Raw genomic sequence first — 17,428 nt, 5'->3', positions numbered from 1 at the left:
AAAATAAAACAGGTGCAAAAAAAGTTTGTACACCTTTCGAAAAATTAACATATATAAAGTTATTTGTTGACAAATCACCATAAATCCAGTCTCTCAACTCCAAATAAGCTTCCTTGACTGATTAAGAAAATAATTTGGATTAAATATAAGGTTTACTAATTACTTAATATAAAAGTTTATATAACTCTGGAAATTCTATATAAAACTTATGTAAACTTAATTTTGCAAAGTTTCAATTTAACTCAGGGGTGACCAAAGTATGGCCCGCGGGCCAAACGTGGCCCGCGAGGTGATTTTTTGTGGCCCGCGGACCAACTTTGAATGTTCATGTAAAATGATTTTAAACTTTTCCAAAATGTAGGTTTATTTTAAACTTTTTAAACTGATGTTTTTTTTTGTTCATACAAAACTAATGATTTACCATTTTTTAAACCCCATTTTATCCATTTATGCTGTTTAAAAGTCATTATTAATGAAACAATTTTACTAACTAAGGGACTAAGGAAGAAATTTGTAGTAATAAAAAAAATATAAGAATTGTATGTTAATTTCAAAGCTTTTATTAGTCTTTTTTATAAACCGAGCCACAAACTTACTTTGCACATAAAAACCTTCCATCTCAGGATTTGAACTCATGAGAGTATGATAACGAATCTAATAGATTACCATCTGAAACATGGGGCAAAACATATCTAAAAAACTACAAAATTCCAATGAAAATTTTAATGAAATCAGCTAAAATTTATTTAAAATCCATTCTTCTGTGTATAGAATAAATTTAAGCATGTTTGGCTTTATTCAAGACTACATTGAATTTAAGTGAAATTTTGAAGAACAGTTAAAAAAAAGATTTTTCGTCGAATCTTACATTTTTTTTCGAAAATTATGATTGCAAATCAACTGTACGGGTGTATAATACATTTTAATTTTTTTCTTAAATGAAATGTTGAAATTCTGGCTTCAATTTAAATTTTTAAACTTCTTTTAATTTTGTGCCTCCCCTTGACCATGGCCAGAGTCGAGTGATTTTTTTTTTGATATTTGGATTGGCCTAATTGTTGGAAAATAATTTCGCAACGATTGTTCATTCGTTCCAATTAATGGAAAGATAAAACTACGCCGTTACTTAAATTGTTTAGATTTTATGTCACCACCGTAAAAATATTTAAAAAAAAATGTCAATGAATACACAAGTACATTCAACAAAATACCTTTTGTTGAATTCTTAAAATATTAAAATAAACAAAACTGATGGATAACTGTCATTTTCTGTTTTCTTTTATTTTAAAATAATGAATATGTTCATAAAATAAAATAAATTTAAAACATCTTCATGTGCCGGTTCGAATCCCGCGGCGGGCGCTCTAAAATTCTTTGTGTAAATATGGGTATTCAGCGCCGTCGCTCCGTGCCATACTTTCATACACTTAGGAGCCCAGGGCGGTGAAGTCCTTGTAGATAAAAGGAAGACACTAGTGGTTGGTACTAGCAATGGTTGCCGACAGCTATAAAGTCAACTTCGTTCATGTGATAGATTTGATAATGTTGAAGAGCAATAAGTCTACTTTTTTCAAATTTAGGTTATCAAATTCACTGGTTGCGAAACTAGTTCTTAAAATTTCAAATTCACTTGTTGTGAACCTTGTTTTTTTTCAAATTTAGGTTATCAATGACTATTGACAATTCTTTTTTTTCTAATTTAGGATATGAAATTCACCCTTATTTTAAGATATAAGTATAGATAAACGAAATGTTATGAAAAAAATGATGTATTTTTAAGTCTGTTAAATTTAAATAACGCAATTCAATTTTTCAAATAACCAATTTAATTCATTTGGCCCGCAAGCTCATTTGAGCTTCAAATTTGGCCCGGCATCCAAAAACTTTGAGCACCCCTGATTTAGTGCCTTGTACGGAAATACTTATAATGCGAAACTGCTTCTCTTGACATGCAAGTTTAAAAAATATACAATACAAATCAACACGAAAAATTCCAAAGAACACATTTATTTGAAGTCTGAGATCCTTAAAATATATACAGTGCCATCCCGTTTTTGGCAACTCCTGTTTTGGCAACATTTAAATCATCTCATGTTGCTTAAAATGGGATGGCATTGCAGTATTTCTGTTAGACTTTGCAATGTTTGATAAGTTGGAGAAAAATGTAAAAAAAAAACATGTTTTGACAAAATACAAATGTTGAACATTTTCAATGTATTTTGATATTTTAAAAGAATATTCTTATGTAAATAATCAAAAGCATTTATTGAGTATAAAACATTCTTGAAATATGTAAATAATCAAAAGCATATATTGAATATAAAACATTCTTGAAAATTCACTCATTCACTCAAAATTTACATCCCTGACTCCGTCTCCACACCCAATTCAACATCTCCTCGAAAACGGTCCAAACCGCGCACAGTTGGCTCCCAGGATGAATGGCCGTTCCGTCGTTCCCGGTCGTTATTTTTTCATCTTTTTCTCCTCTCTCATCCCAGACGACCAAGCAAGACGACAGCGAAAAATCAGTCCTGACGCGCTCTCGGTCATTTCGCTTTATCTGTCGCCCAACTGTCATCCGGTGTGAATGTCCCGGGCGACGCCAAGATGTGGTGGATTTATGGGGTGAACCAAGGGGGTGGGGGGAAGCTTTATGTCACTGCAGACCGTGTCGCGACGCCGTTGGCTTCTGCGGTACTACCGGGTGAGAAGAAAAAAAAAACCCCGGTGGTGAATGTGAAAAATATGCTGGAAAATTGAGCTGCTTCCTTTTTGGACGGGAGGGAGTCCTTTAGGGGAGAGTGGATTCGCAAAATTTTGTAAATTTTTCAAGTTAAAAATCACCTAAATTTAAGGAGAAAAATTGGTTACGTCCAACGAAGTAACTGTTAGAATCAACCTGCCTCTCATGGAGTAAGTACTACTGCGAAGGCGATTCTTCAACGGAAGAAGCTCCAGAACCGCATTTTCTTATCGCATGTCTCGAAAAAGAACCGAGTGACCCCCGCACACCCATCTCGCTGTCAACTGTCCCCAGCACCAGGATTAGTGGCTTCCGGATGTGCGGCACTTTAATCGCACCGGATTAAGACGTCACTGTCCTCGACTCCAGCCAGCAGTGCAAGAGATTCGGTCGTGTAATCGGTCGGAGCAAAACGATGGAGTGTGGCCCCAAGATGGGCATCAGATATGGCCACTACTCCCGGTGGGGGATGTTGTTGTCAAGCGGAAAGTTTTGGTCATTTGTTACTGGCGGAGGGAACCGCCGGACCATCCAAGATAAACAAGTTTATTTTCGATGGCGGAATTATTACATTTCCGAGGAGGATTTGTAATCGATGGAGTGGATGATTCGAGTGGATGTTTTGCGGAAACTGGGACGCCCGAGAGAAGACATCAGGAAGCACAGATCTGGGTCATCAATTATGTTTGCTGGGGGGAAGGATGTTGGCTACTTGGAAGTAAGATAAACCAGTTTCTTGGGTTTTGTGGGGGTATTTCTCCGGGAATTGCTTCTCTAAACTTTGATAAAGCAATTGATTGATTTTTACAAGTTCCGTTTTACGATTTGTTTGGACTGAGGGAAACTCAAGCTTTTATTATCTTGATTAGAGTTGTTTTTCTTGTAGAGCTATGTCAACATCTTAAAATATAATTCTTGTTGTTCTTCCGGCGTTTTCCGAATAGCCCAGAACATTACAATGTATCAGTAATGTACCCTGCAATGATCACTGTAGCTACCTGAAGCGATATCGACGATGGTAGACTTCAAGGCCATAACTCCCAGAAGTTCTTGGATGACCTAGATCATTCTTCCAAGTCAACAAAGTATCCAGCATAGCTTACTGAACTTAACTGAAGCTACATCATAAGTAAACGTCAAAACCTAGAGAGTTCTTGAGAGTTCTTGAATATCCCAGAGTGTCCTAACATTGGTTACTGTGGCATTCTGATACTATACCGATGTTTAGTACATTTTGTGAAACACTAAGGATTTCTAAAGAAATGGTAATAACAAAGCATTCAAGATTTATTTCCACTTATTAACCAAAACCTTCTCAATCCCGAAGAACGGATACTCAAACGCAACACTCCAAACAATCCCAGCCAATGCGCTCAATCCAACCAGTCCAAAGATGGACTGAAGCAACCCGTAAACTGTGAAATAGACTGGAACCGTAACTTTCATGGTCACGGTAACCATCTGAACCCAAATATGCACCAAATACATGCTGTACGACAGCTTCGCCCACGGTTGCCAGCCGGGCCAACCCAAGAACTGGTTCACCATCCCTCCGTACCCGTTGACGCAGACAAAGATGATCCAAATCAAGCAGAACGTCCAGAACGATCGGTGCAGCGATTCGTAGAAGGCGTCCACGATGGGCGGGATTGTTTTGTACTCTTCGGTGAAGACTTTCTTCGTGACGTAGCTGATTACGAGAAAGATGGCAACCGTGAAGGTCCAGCCAACGATCTGAACGGTTTTGGTTATCCGGACGATCGTAAACCGAGTCTGGTGCAGGTAATACCCAAAAATGACGCCAAACAACCACGCGGCCATCCGGGCGTGAGTTGAGTAGTACGTATTTGCTCCCATCTGGGCATCAGTTGCATTCAGTCGATAGTCGTTGTCTGTGAAGGTTCCAAACACCCAGCACATCGAGATCAGCGCCAACAGCACGATCACGCCAGCGAATCGTCGTCCAAACTTCCACAGCGGGATCAGAACCAGCGGAGACAGCAGGTACAGCTGCATGTCCGCCGAGATGTACCACGTGTGCACGTAGCACATCTCGGAATGATCGATGTAGTTGTGGAAGAAGAGGAGCAACTTCCACCAATTCTTGAAACACGGGTTGATCTCTTGCGAGATTGCTTGGTAGAAGTTCCGGTCACCAAAGCGAGTCGAGAAAGCCAGTGTGAACAGCAGCAACGCTGCGTAAGCTGGAACGATTCGAATGATTCGTTGCAGGTACAACCTCAGAAGGTTGAGCTTCTTATCCTGATCAAGCTCGCGGAGCACCTTCATAGCGACGAGCATTCCGCTCAGCAGCAGGAACGTATCCACCGCCTTCTCGCTCAGCTTGTAGAGCAGAACTCCAATGGTCGAATTTCGGTACTCAACCAGCATGACTTGGTTGACCGTTGGCGTGGCCAGCGTAACGTCGTGAACGTGGTACACGATTATACAGAACATGGAGAGGGCACGAACTCCGTTCACGCAGTCCATCGTGCCGGACTTGGTGGTACTCTTTGGGGTCATCTCAAACAGCTTCTTCATGTTGGTGTTCACGGAGAACCGCTTGATGCAGGGTGGAACGTCTTCTAGGAACCCGTTGAAGATCAGGTCAGCAACAGTCGCCGTTAGCAAGACCGCTCCGTAACAAGAAAACAACACGCTGAAAAGGTTGTTCGTTATTTCATAATCGACTCACCGCCTCAAAACTCACATCGCAACAATCGTCAGCGTTGAAAATGGCTTCTCCTCATCCCTAAAGCAGTACAGTTCCAAATCGTTCATAACCCTCATCCACCGCGTCCGTAGAAACGAGTTCGCAAGTTGCTCAATCAGCAGTGGTCTGCAAACGGCGGGCATGCAAACGCCGTACCAAACGGGATCGACGTTCAGCTCCAGCACGACCACGTCGATCTCCAGCGAACAGTGCTGCCCGGCTATGGCGTGATACCGGGCTCGGCGGCACTGGTCGTAGTTGCCCACTTCGTACGTGTTGCCGAAGAGGACGCCCGCCGGGACCTTGCCCCACGAGTCGTAGACTGCAAATTTGATGGATTTTTGTAATCTTGAATAACATTGAGGTTGACTTACTCACAGTTGATTGCCCACGGTTCATCTTGTTCTAGAGACTCTGAAAATTTTGCTAGTTGTTTCAGGCAGATTATATCAGAGCGACTTAACGAAGTGTTGCTCAATTTTAAATCTTGATCTCCCAGGAATTGTACGAAGTCCAGGGATAGGTTAAACAGCTCAGGGTTTAAACAATTTCCGTACAGAACAATCCAAAGTAATAAAACTGCCACTAGACGTGCCATAGCTGCTGTTTGCGCAATCTGTATTGCTTATAGGAGCAAGCAAAAGTGCTGATAAGAACTTGGTGTAACCGATTGAATTTTTATGGATTAGTCGCTAATAAGTCTTATCCCTTTAAGACCCGAATTTTTGTTGACAGCGTATTATTTTATTGTAGCGGTATACATTTAAAAATATCTATACCACCTTTGATGCACTATGAGATACTATGAGACGGGATGTTCTGGTTCATTTAAAGTACTCTGAAATTAAAAACTGCTAATTCGATCCTTTGGACTTTGTAACACTTAGAACTATTCTAGATCATTCAAACTGTTTTTTTAAATCCAGAACTTCCTAACTAACTAACTACCTACAAATTACAAATTACAAAGTGTTTTTCTGCATGAAAAAACATTTATTTAAAGTTTGGAAAACTACGGCAATTCAAGATATTAAAGCAAATACCTAAAATGGGGTGAGTGGGGCAAAACGAGCCTTTGCTGTCGTTTGCCGCTTATGAGAACACCACCAATCGATTCCTCGCAATTTTCTACATAAAATAACATACTTTAAAACTGTAGGAAACTACAGTAATTCAAGATATTAATGAAAAACACCTAAATAAGGTAAATGAGGCAAAATTGGCCCTTGCCGTCATTTGCCGCTATTGAGAGCGTCACCAATCGATTTCTCGTGATTTTTTTACATAAAATAAAATGCTTTAAAAGTGCGGTAAACTACGGCAGTTGAAGATATTCGAGAACACCCTAAAAAAGGCAAAATGGGGTAAAATGGACCACCACTACTATCAATACTAAATACTTTTGAGCTATGGCACTAGTTGGTCGAAATTTTTAAGGAAGTGTTGCCAATTTTTCAAAAGTTTACTTTTGAAAAACGTGAAAAGTAGTCAAATAACTTGTATAATTTTAATTTAGCAGTATTTTTTGTTGAAACGTGACCATTTTTACCTGCAGAAATCATGCCCATTCTTGACAACCTTAGAATTTTTCTTCGTGATCACAATATTTCCTAGAATGTTGTTGTTGTTGTTAATTCATTTATTTCTGGCAGCTTTAACCTTTTTGGTCATTCGCTGCCCTATTTCCTAGAAAGGTCAACATAAAAGTACTCATAAAGTTTCAACCAAATTGAAAATAACAAAAATTAAATTTGCGGAAAATTACTTATTCTTAGGAGCATTGCTCCATGCCACAACAAATGTCCAAAGGGTCATTCTTATACAAAATTTGCTGACAAATTCTTTCCACAGCAAACTTCAAAAAAAATGGTCAAAGTGGTCAAAATAGTCATTCTTTCACTGTTTTTTTTGTAAAATTCTAATAATTCGTCTTATTCGTTCATTCGTTATTTTGTTTGTCTGTTCTGCAACTTTTTGAAACATTGTTAACTTTTAAAAAATCCTAATAAGTTAAAAAAACTAATTTAAAATGCAAAAGATGATCCATTTGGAAAAAAATGACCTCACTGGGTTGTTGTAGATTAGAAAAGCAAATCTCCCATAAAATGACATGTCTTTCGACTTTGGACAGTTGAGTAACGGGAAATGGCAGAGATTGTTAAACAATTTTTCACATATTTTGATAAAAAATATGTTATTTTTTTTATATTGAGTACACTATCCAATCGGGCGTCCAATTTCACTCAAAAATTTCTTTGACACCTTATTTCTATCTCCTCACGGTTTCGAGCTAAAATTCACTTAAAAAACGTGTCTTAGTCAAAATCCAGAAAAAAACGAAAAGGGTCGTATCGCACCATAACTGTGAGATCAAAACATGGACCTAAGATTCGCGATCAGCGACCAAAATAACCCCTTTGAGTAAAGTTTCACGGAAATCGATAAAACGATTCGTGTGAGTTTGCAGAGAATGACCCTCTTAAAATTATAAATTTTCTGTCCAAAATATATATATGACAAAGAAAATTTCAAAAGCTAGCTAAAAGTATAAAGCAAAATTCTGAGGTTTTGTGGAAGCGGTACTTAGTGTCTTAGTAAAATAAAGTTAGAGATTTTAAAGTTGGTATTTCAGCAACAACATCAACAAATACATGTCAGTTAAAGTTTCTCAGTATCAAACGCTAAGCTAGAAATCTTCAAGTTTGCACTAAGCACCACTTGAAACTCAAGGATACATCTGGTCGGAAGTAAATCTCCAATTTTCTCGAATCCAACTCAAACTTCTTCAACTAAAGCGAATATCCCTCCCCCAGCTCAGCAAAGTCGTGACTTCAAACGAGAGTAAAAGCCCCTTTTGCGTCGAGAAACATTTGTTTGTTTGGACGTCACGCCAAATCCTCACATTTTTTTTTATTTTACTCGTTCCGAGCTTCCAGAACCAAATTGGATGAGGCTGGCGATAAGCACTCTGCGTCTGGCGTGGCTTTGATGTGGAAGAAAAGAGCAACAGCTCAAGCTTGGCGTGAGATTGCGCTTGGGTAGGAAGGAAGTTTGCACAGAAAAAAAATAAAAATTAAATGCAAATCATGTCATAGGATAGTCACCAAAAGGGTGGGACTAACACCATTCATAATTAATAAAATGTTGGAAAAACTCTGTGGACTATGAAATAAACTAAAATAAAAGTATCTTTGTTGCAAATCATGTAACTAGCTAGTCACCAATAGACAAGGACTAACCATGACAGAAATAAAAAAAAACCAGATTTGGACTAACCTAACTATCATTTACTAAAACTTTCAAGGCAAAATCGCACTGACAATCGCAACTGTGCCCAGCATCAGCACAGTATTTCACCAATTCTCGCCACAAATCCCCCACCCTCACTTGGGTCCAATCTTGCGCTGCGCCATCATTCGGCCGGATTTTCCTCGTAATGACTTCCAATATATCCAACACCAAACACGTACAACGAACCACATGTTTGTATACGTCTAAGCGGATTCAGCCCGAGAGAAAAGCCCCAAAGTCAATCGGAAGAACTTTGTCAAAGTGGTGGAGATGTTTGCTTCCTCTTTTTCTTCACCAACTTACACAGAGTAGTCGCTCCCCGGAAAAGGCCGGAAAAGCGATGTGTAAATAAAAGTGGTAGATTTGCCCGTTCTGCCCCGGAAGGCTTCCGCTTCCCGTCAGTTAATCATGAGGGTTCGTCGTGTGAGTTCTTGTCGGGGCGCTGCGGCTTACACGAGTCGAGAAGTGATTGGGTGCCTCCTACGCAAATACGCCGCCCAACAAACCCTCGAGAGCGTTTTGCGAGTGATGGCGGGATAACAGCGTCAATATTTGACGGGAATATCAATATCGGAGCGGGATCAATCGTGTCGGATGGGCGCTGTCAGATCCAAGCTCGGCGGGGGCCAAATTGGGAAACAGGGATCGATCACAAAGTGGGGACTAAATGGACCCGAGGATGGACGTTCCCTTTGAAGCCAGGTCAGAGTGAGGACGGAAAAAAAAAGAAAAGTTACACTCATAATTGGCAGGTGGTGAAAGGTGTTTAACCTTCGTCAGGGTTGGATGGTCGGGGAAAAGTCAGGTTTAATCTGTTGTAAGATTTGGTTCTTGACAGGACCCATGAAAGAGAAAGGATACACGATTAGATTACCCGAGATGATGGACAGGGGAAATTAAGGTCGGAAGGGTTGATGTGGATCGCCAGAGGTAAACCTGTTTTTAGAAGAAAAAAGAAATCCGTTCTACACCTTCAAAAGTGATTCTCAAAATCAGAGTGATAAACAAACCATTAAAAACCTTTCTTCTAGTGATGCTCTGTATTACAAAATTTTGATATTAACCAAATTGATCAAAATAAAATACAGAGCAAAAGCAGATAAGGCCAATACAAATTTTATTTAAGCTTTTCGTTCTTTAACCCTGATCGAAAACGTGAAGTGACTACAAAAATTATTTTTTTTTTCAGTAAGCTAAACGGTGTTCAATTGGGTTCAAAATGGAAAAAAAGGAAAAACTCACTCGCGAACACAAACCTAACGCGACGCCAAACTGCTCTGACCGTTTCCTACCGTTTGTCACTTCCACACCAATCGCTACTGAATACTCCCTCTTTGCTCTTTCTCTCTCACTCCAATGGGGTAGTACAGCGAATGGCTCAGAGAGGCCGATTGCGCTATGTTGCTCAAAGCCGACTCGAAATAGTCTGCGATCGGCTTTGTTTTGATCATTTGTTCATCTGTTTAAATCAATTTGCAATTTTGTTGATAACTCCACATCAAAGACACAATTGACAGCATTTTTCACCATGCCAAATATAAATTGACAGCAAACTGTGGTAGCGCAGGCCAGCGAGGTGCTCTCGTTGGTATTTTGTTAGATTCTCTCCTCTCTGAACATATTCATTTGTGACTCGAGTCGACGGACAAAGTAGGCAAAGAAATTCGCGAATTGTTTCACTAGGTGGAGCAAATGGCTAAGACGCTGGCAGCTAGTGTGTCGTGTTCGCTCGCGAATGGTTGCATGCTTCAGTCGGCAAAGAATCGTTCGGCGATGAGTGAGTGATTGCTGTTCTTTGAGTCGAAAATCAGGACCCTTGCTTAAGAGTGAACATGGATCAATTGAGCAACCTTTTTCAAAGAACATTTCTACATTTTCCATTTTTTATCCTGACTTTGAATTTATACTTGTATAACCTAACTTGAAAATCAATTTTTCAAATAGATTTCCTTTTACCAAATTTAAAGCTTTAGCTTTTAACGCAAACCGAAAAATTCTTCAAAGATAATCCAATGAGGTTTTCTTTTAATAAATTATGCTTACGTATCTTCATACTGACGTAGAATGTTTTCCAAAATAAGCTATAATGCTTAACTAGATGCTCAATTTACCTGAAATGAAAAAAGAGAAGTTCGTGAGTTTTTTGGTTTCTTGGCTTGTTTTTGTGCGAAAAAAAAATCTAATTAAGTATAACCTTAGTTTCGCAAGAAGAAATAATTATTTAGGTAAAAATCATGTCTCTTTGATAAAACATTCAAACAAAACAACGTAACAAATATGACTTTTTTTTTTATTTAGCAATTAATCATCATTTAACCCAGGGCTGCGGAGTCGGATCATATTTCAAGCGACTCCGACTCTGACTCCGACTCCGGCTTTCTGGGATTAGCCGACTCCGACTCCGACTCCGGCTCCGGCTTTCAGATCCAACCGACTCCGACTCCGACTCCAACTCCGGCCCACCAACCCTAGCCGACTCCGACTCCAGCTTTCAAAAAATGGTTGGCTCCGACTCAGACTCCACATATTTTTAAATATTTCAAAAGTTAGTTTACTATTATTTCGAAAACATTGAAAAGTAGGATTATTTAAAACTCTTTAAGTGAAAAAAACCGGAAAAAAGTTTCTAGTTTTACAAGTTTTAGACGTTATTGAAACAGAAATAAAAAAAAACGCCAGTTTTGAAGGAATTTTCAGAAGAACAGTTTGGCAAGTAAATTTGGATTTATTTTCATAACCTCAAATTTTCATTAAATTGATTAAAAGCTAAAATATTAAATTGTTATTTTTTATGATCATTAAAAGAAAGCTGTCCTTAATGATTGATTTAACATATAAATTCAATTTGCTCACTTTTAAGTTGACATTTATAAGAAGCACAGTGACTATCATAGTCACCTTGTATTTTTAAATAACAATTTTAAACGAAACTATTTTTCAAAGCTCCATTGAAATTTTTAACACGTACATGGACATCACGCCAAGGTTGAAGAAGTTTATTATTACAAATCAATGTACCGTAAAATGGGGCGAATTGGGACAATTTTTGATCATTTTTGTTAGTAATTCAATGGTAAGAAACTGTTGGAAGCCTAATTTATTTTTCATCCATGTAATGGATAATTACCGTTACAAATGTATCAGTTTCATCCTTTATCTGCTTTGTTAAATTGATCAAATAAAAGTTTTATTAGCTGTCCCAATTCGTACCGACCTTGGGGCGAATTGGGACACTTTATTTGTCTATCGTTTTTTTTTAACAAATCACTTTATATATACAAACTAGTTCATATTAATCAAATTTCGATTATATTTGAACATTTATGCTACTTTTTATCAAAAAATTTCACACTTAATGTTTGTTTTATACAAAATTAAATTTATCCAGCAGCCATAAGAATAAAACTTTTTGCTGCTATCACAACAGCATTTAATTGCATTATTTATAGTAAAACAGATGGTAGAACTACTAAGTTGACTGATGTATTACAAATATCTCATTAAAATAACGATTAAATACTAAAATTAGCATTAAAATTTTTTTTTTTTTGCTAGTATCAAATCGACCTAGGATTTGGAATTACTCTTTTATTTGTAAGTTCATCACAGAGTGTAGATAATTTTGTAAACAAAACATGCATACAGTCACGATTCGATTAGTACGGTTACGATATTTTGTTCGAAGATTTAAGTAAGCTTCTTAGCAGTATTTCAACATTATTTTGCAGACATATTTATGTGATTAATATTTTAGTTATTTTTTTAATTTATCGAGGAAAACTCATTATATGAAGTATTTTTTTGTTAATTTCAACAAATGCTACCGTACTATTTGTCATCCGACTGTATAGCTGCGTTGTTTTTTTTCATTAAATTTTGAAATTTTCATCCATTTTGAGACGAGTCTTAGTTCAAATATTTCTACTTCTTTTCGTATTTATTATTTTGATTTGTAATTTCATTCCCAATTTACAACAGAATAATGTAAAAGAGCAGCAACTTGAAAATAAAGATATTTTTTAGTTCGGTTTTGATTTGTTTATTTGTTGTTCATTAGGGGAATGAGTTCAGTTTAAATTGTGATATGATTACTTGTATAGAATATCAACCTGTGTGGAAACGACAATCTAAATCAGTGGGTTTGGCTCGAACGAATAACGGCCACGACGCACGCTTGGTTCCTTAAGGGTTATTATTACATCTTGGGACGCGAAGGCACGCTCGTCCGAAACATCCGGAAACACGAAAATGTCGGATTTCTTTGTAGATTTGCGTAGGAACGATCCTAGGTAATCCCCACCTGCTTTGCTGGTGATCTTTCCAATGTGGCGTGAATCCCGTTTGCCGTACACAAATTTGACGAGAACCCAGCTTCCCACTCCGGGTTCCAGTTCGTTCAGCGTGTCCACGTTGTCCAGCTCGTCGTCATTTTCTCCCAACTCATCCTGCTCGTCCTCGCTAAGTGCACAATCAGCTTCCGGCCCCGGTTCTCCCAGCTCGCCCAGGTCGTTCAGTTCATCCTGTTCGCCGTTCGCGGAAAGCGCCGGTTGACCACCTCGTTTCCGTAGAACGCAGTTCGGGTCTTTTTTGAGTTTCGACTCAAGCCGCTGGAGCGAGGATTTGGAAAGGCCATATTTCTTGGCCACCTTCCGGAGCGGAACACCTCGCCACCTTTCACGCAAAGCCTTCATTGACGCTTCCACACTTACAGATCCGGTTTTTGCGTTTTCCGGCAGGTAAACACGAACCATCTATAAATAAAGGAAAACTTATAAGTTTTATTGATAAATTTGCTAGATTTAGGCAGAATTACCTTAATTAAAACGACGAAACCGACGAAACAAAGAAAATCAAAACTCTGCTGAGACGGTTTGAGGCGGAAATGGCAAATTTCTCGTGTCAACTTTTTGTTTACTTCAGTTTTGACATTTGCACGGTTAAATGAGGTGCGTGATATTCTTTATGTTTTACTCGGTGTTTGCGTGAATTTGATGAAAAAATCATTTTTTTTTAAATAAAATGATCAAATTACCGGATTAAACCAAATATTTTATAGAAACTAAGTGAACTGAGCATAACGATGTATATTTTTACATGTATTAAGTACGCATAAGGCGTTGTAGGAATCATACAAAAGTAGAAAAATACTGTCCCAATTCACCCAAAATCTTCCAGTCTTTTTATATTTTTTATATATATGGTTGAAACTATGTGTTGATATCATAGAATTTAATTCTTTATACTTCATTTTGTTAAGGAATAACTTGTTAAAAAGTTATACTATATGAGAAAGAAATAAAATGCGCCTAACGATGTTTTCCAAGTAACACTTTGATCATCATGTTCATATGTCATTCCATCACGCTTTCTTATTTTGGGTTGTAAAATTATTTATCCATTATATTTGAAGCTCTACTTAAAAGAATATCAAAATTCGAAGTATTTCAAACATTTTGTGAGAAAAGTAGACTCCTAACAAAGGAAAAAATGCAGAAAAATGTCACTCAAATAATTTTCCCAGTTTTGTCCCGATTCAAACTGATGTCCCGATTCGCCCCATTTGACGGTATCTAAAAAAATCTTCGTGGTAAGAACACTTAAGGGGTCCTTTTCAAATATCCGTGACTTTGAAAATATTTTACCACGGAATTTTGGATTTATTTGAATTTTTAATTTTTTAATACATTTAAAAGGAGGCGCTCGATACTTCTTGCATCTTCACCTAAAACAAAGCTTTATGAATGGTCGTGTGCCTCCATGAAAAAATATGATAAAACTTAGAATTGGATAAAAAAAAACAAAAATCCATAGGATAAATATTTTCACGTCACGGATATTTTTTTATCTTGAAATTCTGTCCTACCCTGTAATCTTGAGATTTGTTCAACGATAATTTGCAACAATATCAAAATAGTTTGCCTAAGGATCAACATTCTCAGACACTTTTAATTTTTTGTACAAAGTTATAAACAAAATGCGCATGATGAGTTCCAAGTAATAGATTGTTATAATCGTTGAATATTTGTTGGAAAAATTATCCTGTCAGTGATTTTTTTGTTTGCGATTTCCATAAATAGTGATTATTATTTATATTTTTTGATGTACCTCGTCACTTTTTTCCTGAACATTGATTTACTTAAAACCACCAAGACATTCACTATCGGGGTATAAGTTGACTGTGTGTGTGTAGATTAAATTTGGTCAAATTTGAGTTTAAAGGGTACATAAATATTGGCAAAAGGATGCAGTCAAAAATCAATTAAATATTTCTGACTACAAAACCATTATTGATTTTTTTTTAGTTATGATGATACTACTTACTTGGGTAAGAGCTGATTAACAGGATATCATTTAGTGATCTCTAAAAAAAATAAAAATGGCAACGCAGCGCATGCAAAATATAAGAAGTTTTGTAAATAAATCTATTTTATAGCAAATACTAAAAAATAAAAAATAAACATAATTTTTGTTGAATTTAAAATAACTCCGACTCCGACTCCAACTCCGGGTAATCAAAAATTTTCGGCTCCGACTCCAACTAATAAAATTTAGCCGACTCCGGCTCCGACTCCGACTCCAGCTGTTCGAGTTTTTACGACTCCGACTCCGACTCCGACTCCGACTCCAGGCTTCCCAAAAAGACCCGACTCCACCAACTCCGGCTCCGACTCCGACTCCGACTCCACAGCCCTGATTTAACCAGAGTCAATTTATAAAGAACTAGCTCCAAAATAAAGTAATAATAAAAAAACTAACTCAATCCACCTATGTGGTTGATGCCTTCCTCACTTTTTACCAACAATGGGTAATATGAGTGGTTTGAACACAAATTTCAGCTTTTTTTAGGTACAGAAAAAAGTACATGTATAACATTAGTGGTAATAACTCAAAAACAGGTTTTCCAGACCATCAATATTTTGGCCTCGTTGGAAAGGTCTTTCAATTACCTAACAAACGATGGGTTAGATTAGTGGATCCGGACATCGATTACATACATTTAAGTGAGATCCGGCTTCAAAAATGTACATAAATATCACCAAAGTGTCTTAAGTTGTCATAACTCAAGACAGGGTTGCCAGATCTTCAATGTTTTGGACTCGTTGGAAAGGATTTTTTATTACCCAACCAACGATGGGTTGGATGATAAATCCGGGCATCGTTTACATGCATTGGATTGAGATCCGGATATATGAGAAAAACATTTTTATACATAACTTTTGAACTACTTATCGAAACTTCAAACAATTAAATAACGTCATGATTCGAATTCCCGGACGCTTCGAAACCCGGACACTTCAACTTGTTTTATCAATTATTTTGATATAAGTTCGCATTATGAATGTCAAAACTGTGTTATTTGATGAATTCTAACATCAACTTTCATTTAAAGTTTGTTTGAACGCTGTAGTTAATGCCAAAACAATTAAATAAAATAAAATTATAAGTTTACCAAAAATGCGAAACATTTCAACGGAAATATTTCATAGGCGTCCGAAGCACCGGGAAGGCAAAGCAGAAATTTATGTTTTTGATTTTCTTAAATTCTAGCCATTTTTTATATAAACAATCGATTGTTTTGATGTTAACAGCTTATTTGAGACCTAAAGAATGCCAATCACGAACATTTCCGTCCAAATTTGTGCGATTCATTAGCAAAAACGAGTGTCCGGAATTCGAAGCAAAAGTGTCCGGACTTCGAATCAGCATTTAACAGTGTCCGGGATTCGAAGCACAACAAGTCATTTTAATTTTCAAATTCTGATAAAAAGTTGTTAGAAAAGACATTTTTTGCATGCATTCTCTTAAAACTGGCTGTTTATACTAAATCCTGATGATATTTCTACATTTCCAACTTATTACATGATTTTTTGCAAGCTATAACAAAAATAATATGGTACTAAGTGTCCGGATTTCGAATCATGACGTTAGCGACGTATGGGACCGTAATGCAAGTCGAATGCAGCTGGTTTGATCAAAATCGGTTCATCCGGTGCTGAGAAAACTTGGCAAGAATTTTGGCACATACATACACACACACAGACATTTGTTCACTTTTCGATTCGGAGTCGATATGTATACATAAAGGTGGGTCTTCGAACTTTTAATAAAAAGTTCATTTTTAGAGCAGGATTATAGCCTTACCTCAGTGAGGAAGGCAAAAATGACATCAGAGATACCCGCTGATTCAATTCCTTATGTTTCATGCAAAAACGTCTTCTTTAAATCTCTAATAACTCATTAGTGTTAACTCGGATTGCTTTGTGGTCTTGGACAAAGTTGTTCATAGTTCCTCAAAGTTACCTAAACCTTTTGAGAATTTCCAAAATATTAAAATTTCTTGTCACCCTACTCCAAAATCATTAAAAATCATGCAATTACAGTCTAGTTTACGTTTCATTAACCTCGCTTTTGCTCTTAAATCATCAATTTAGCGAAAAGTCATTTGATTTAAATCTCTTTCAATCAAAAGTCCCTCCCAAAATAGAGGGGTCATTTTCAAAAGGACGACCAAATCGCTCCAACATCAAAGAAGCACAAATTTCACCCCTTTTCACTCGAGTACCTCTTGTTGACTTGAAAGCAATCGCAATTTCTCGCGAATTTCCCGATAATTGTCAGCCTCTAGACTTTGTGACAACCTCCCGCGCAAAACTTCGTTATCCTGTCCGCGAGTTTTT

The 17,428-nt window shown here is 37.3% G+C and overlaps 2 protein-coding genes across 2 annotated transcripts; both read right to left on the bottom strand.

Moving 5' to 3' along the window:
* Nucleotides 1-4,033: 4,033 nt before the first annotated feature.
* On the bottom strand, nt 4,034-5,740 carry LOC119765013 (O-acyltransferase like protein-like). The gene has a single exon (XM_038250797.1). It carries the CDS (start codon nt 5,285-5,287, stop codon nt 4,034-4,036), a length of 1,254 nt encoding a protein of 417 aa, XP_038106725.1. The 5' UTR covers nt 5,288-5,740.
* A 7,038-nt stretch (nt 5,741-12,778) lies between these two features.
* On the bottom strand, nt 12,779-13,654 carry LOC119766930. Its single transcript, XM_038253470.1, has 2 exons — nt 13,564-13,654; nt 12,779-13,501 (listed from the first exon to the last, which is right to left on the bottom strand). Exon 2 carries the CDS (start codon nt 13,499-13,501, stop codon nt 12,878-12,880), a length of 624 nt encoding a protein of 207 aa, XP_038109398.1. The 5' UTR covers nt 13,564-13,654; the 3' UTR covers nt 12,779-12,877.
* Between the last annotated feature and the right edge of the window lie 3,774 nt (nt 13,655-17,428).

Source organism: Culex quinquefasciatus, chromosome 2 (genome assembly GCF_015732765.1).
Source record: "Culex quinquefasciatus strain JHB chromosome 2, VPISU_Cqui_1.0_pri_paternal, whole genome shotgun sequence".
Taxonomy (NCBI): Eukaryota; Metazoa; Arthropoda; class Insecta; order Diptera; family Culicidae; genus Culex; species Culex quinquefasciatus.
The sequence above is the reverse complement of the archived record's forward strand: the minus strand, read 5'-3'. Positions and strand labels throughout refer to the sequence as shown.

Bases quoted from the DNA above. Each gene is read 5' to 3' on its own strand.
- LOC119765013 (XM_038250797.1), bottom strand. From the start codon at position 5,287: ATGAAGAAGCTGTTTGAGATGACCCCAAAGAGTACCACCAAGTCCGGC.
- LOC119766930 (XM_038253470.1), bottom strand. From the start codon at position 13,501: ATGGTTCGTGTTTACCTGCCGGAAAACGCAAAAACCGGATCTGTAAGT.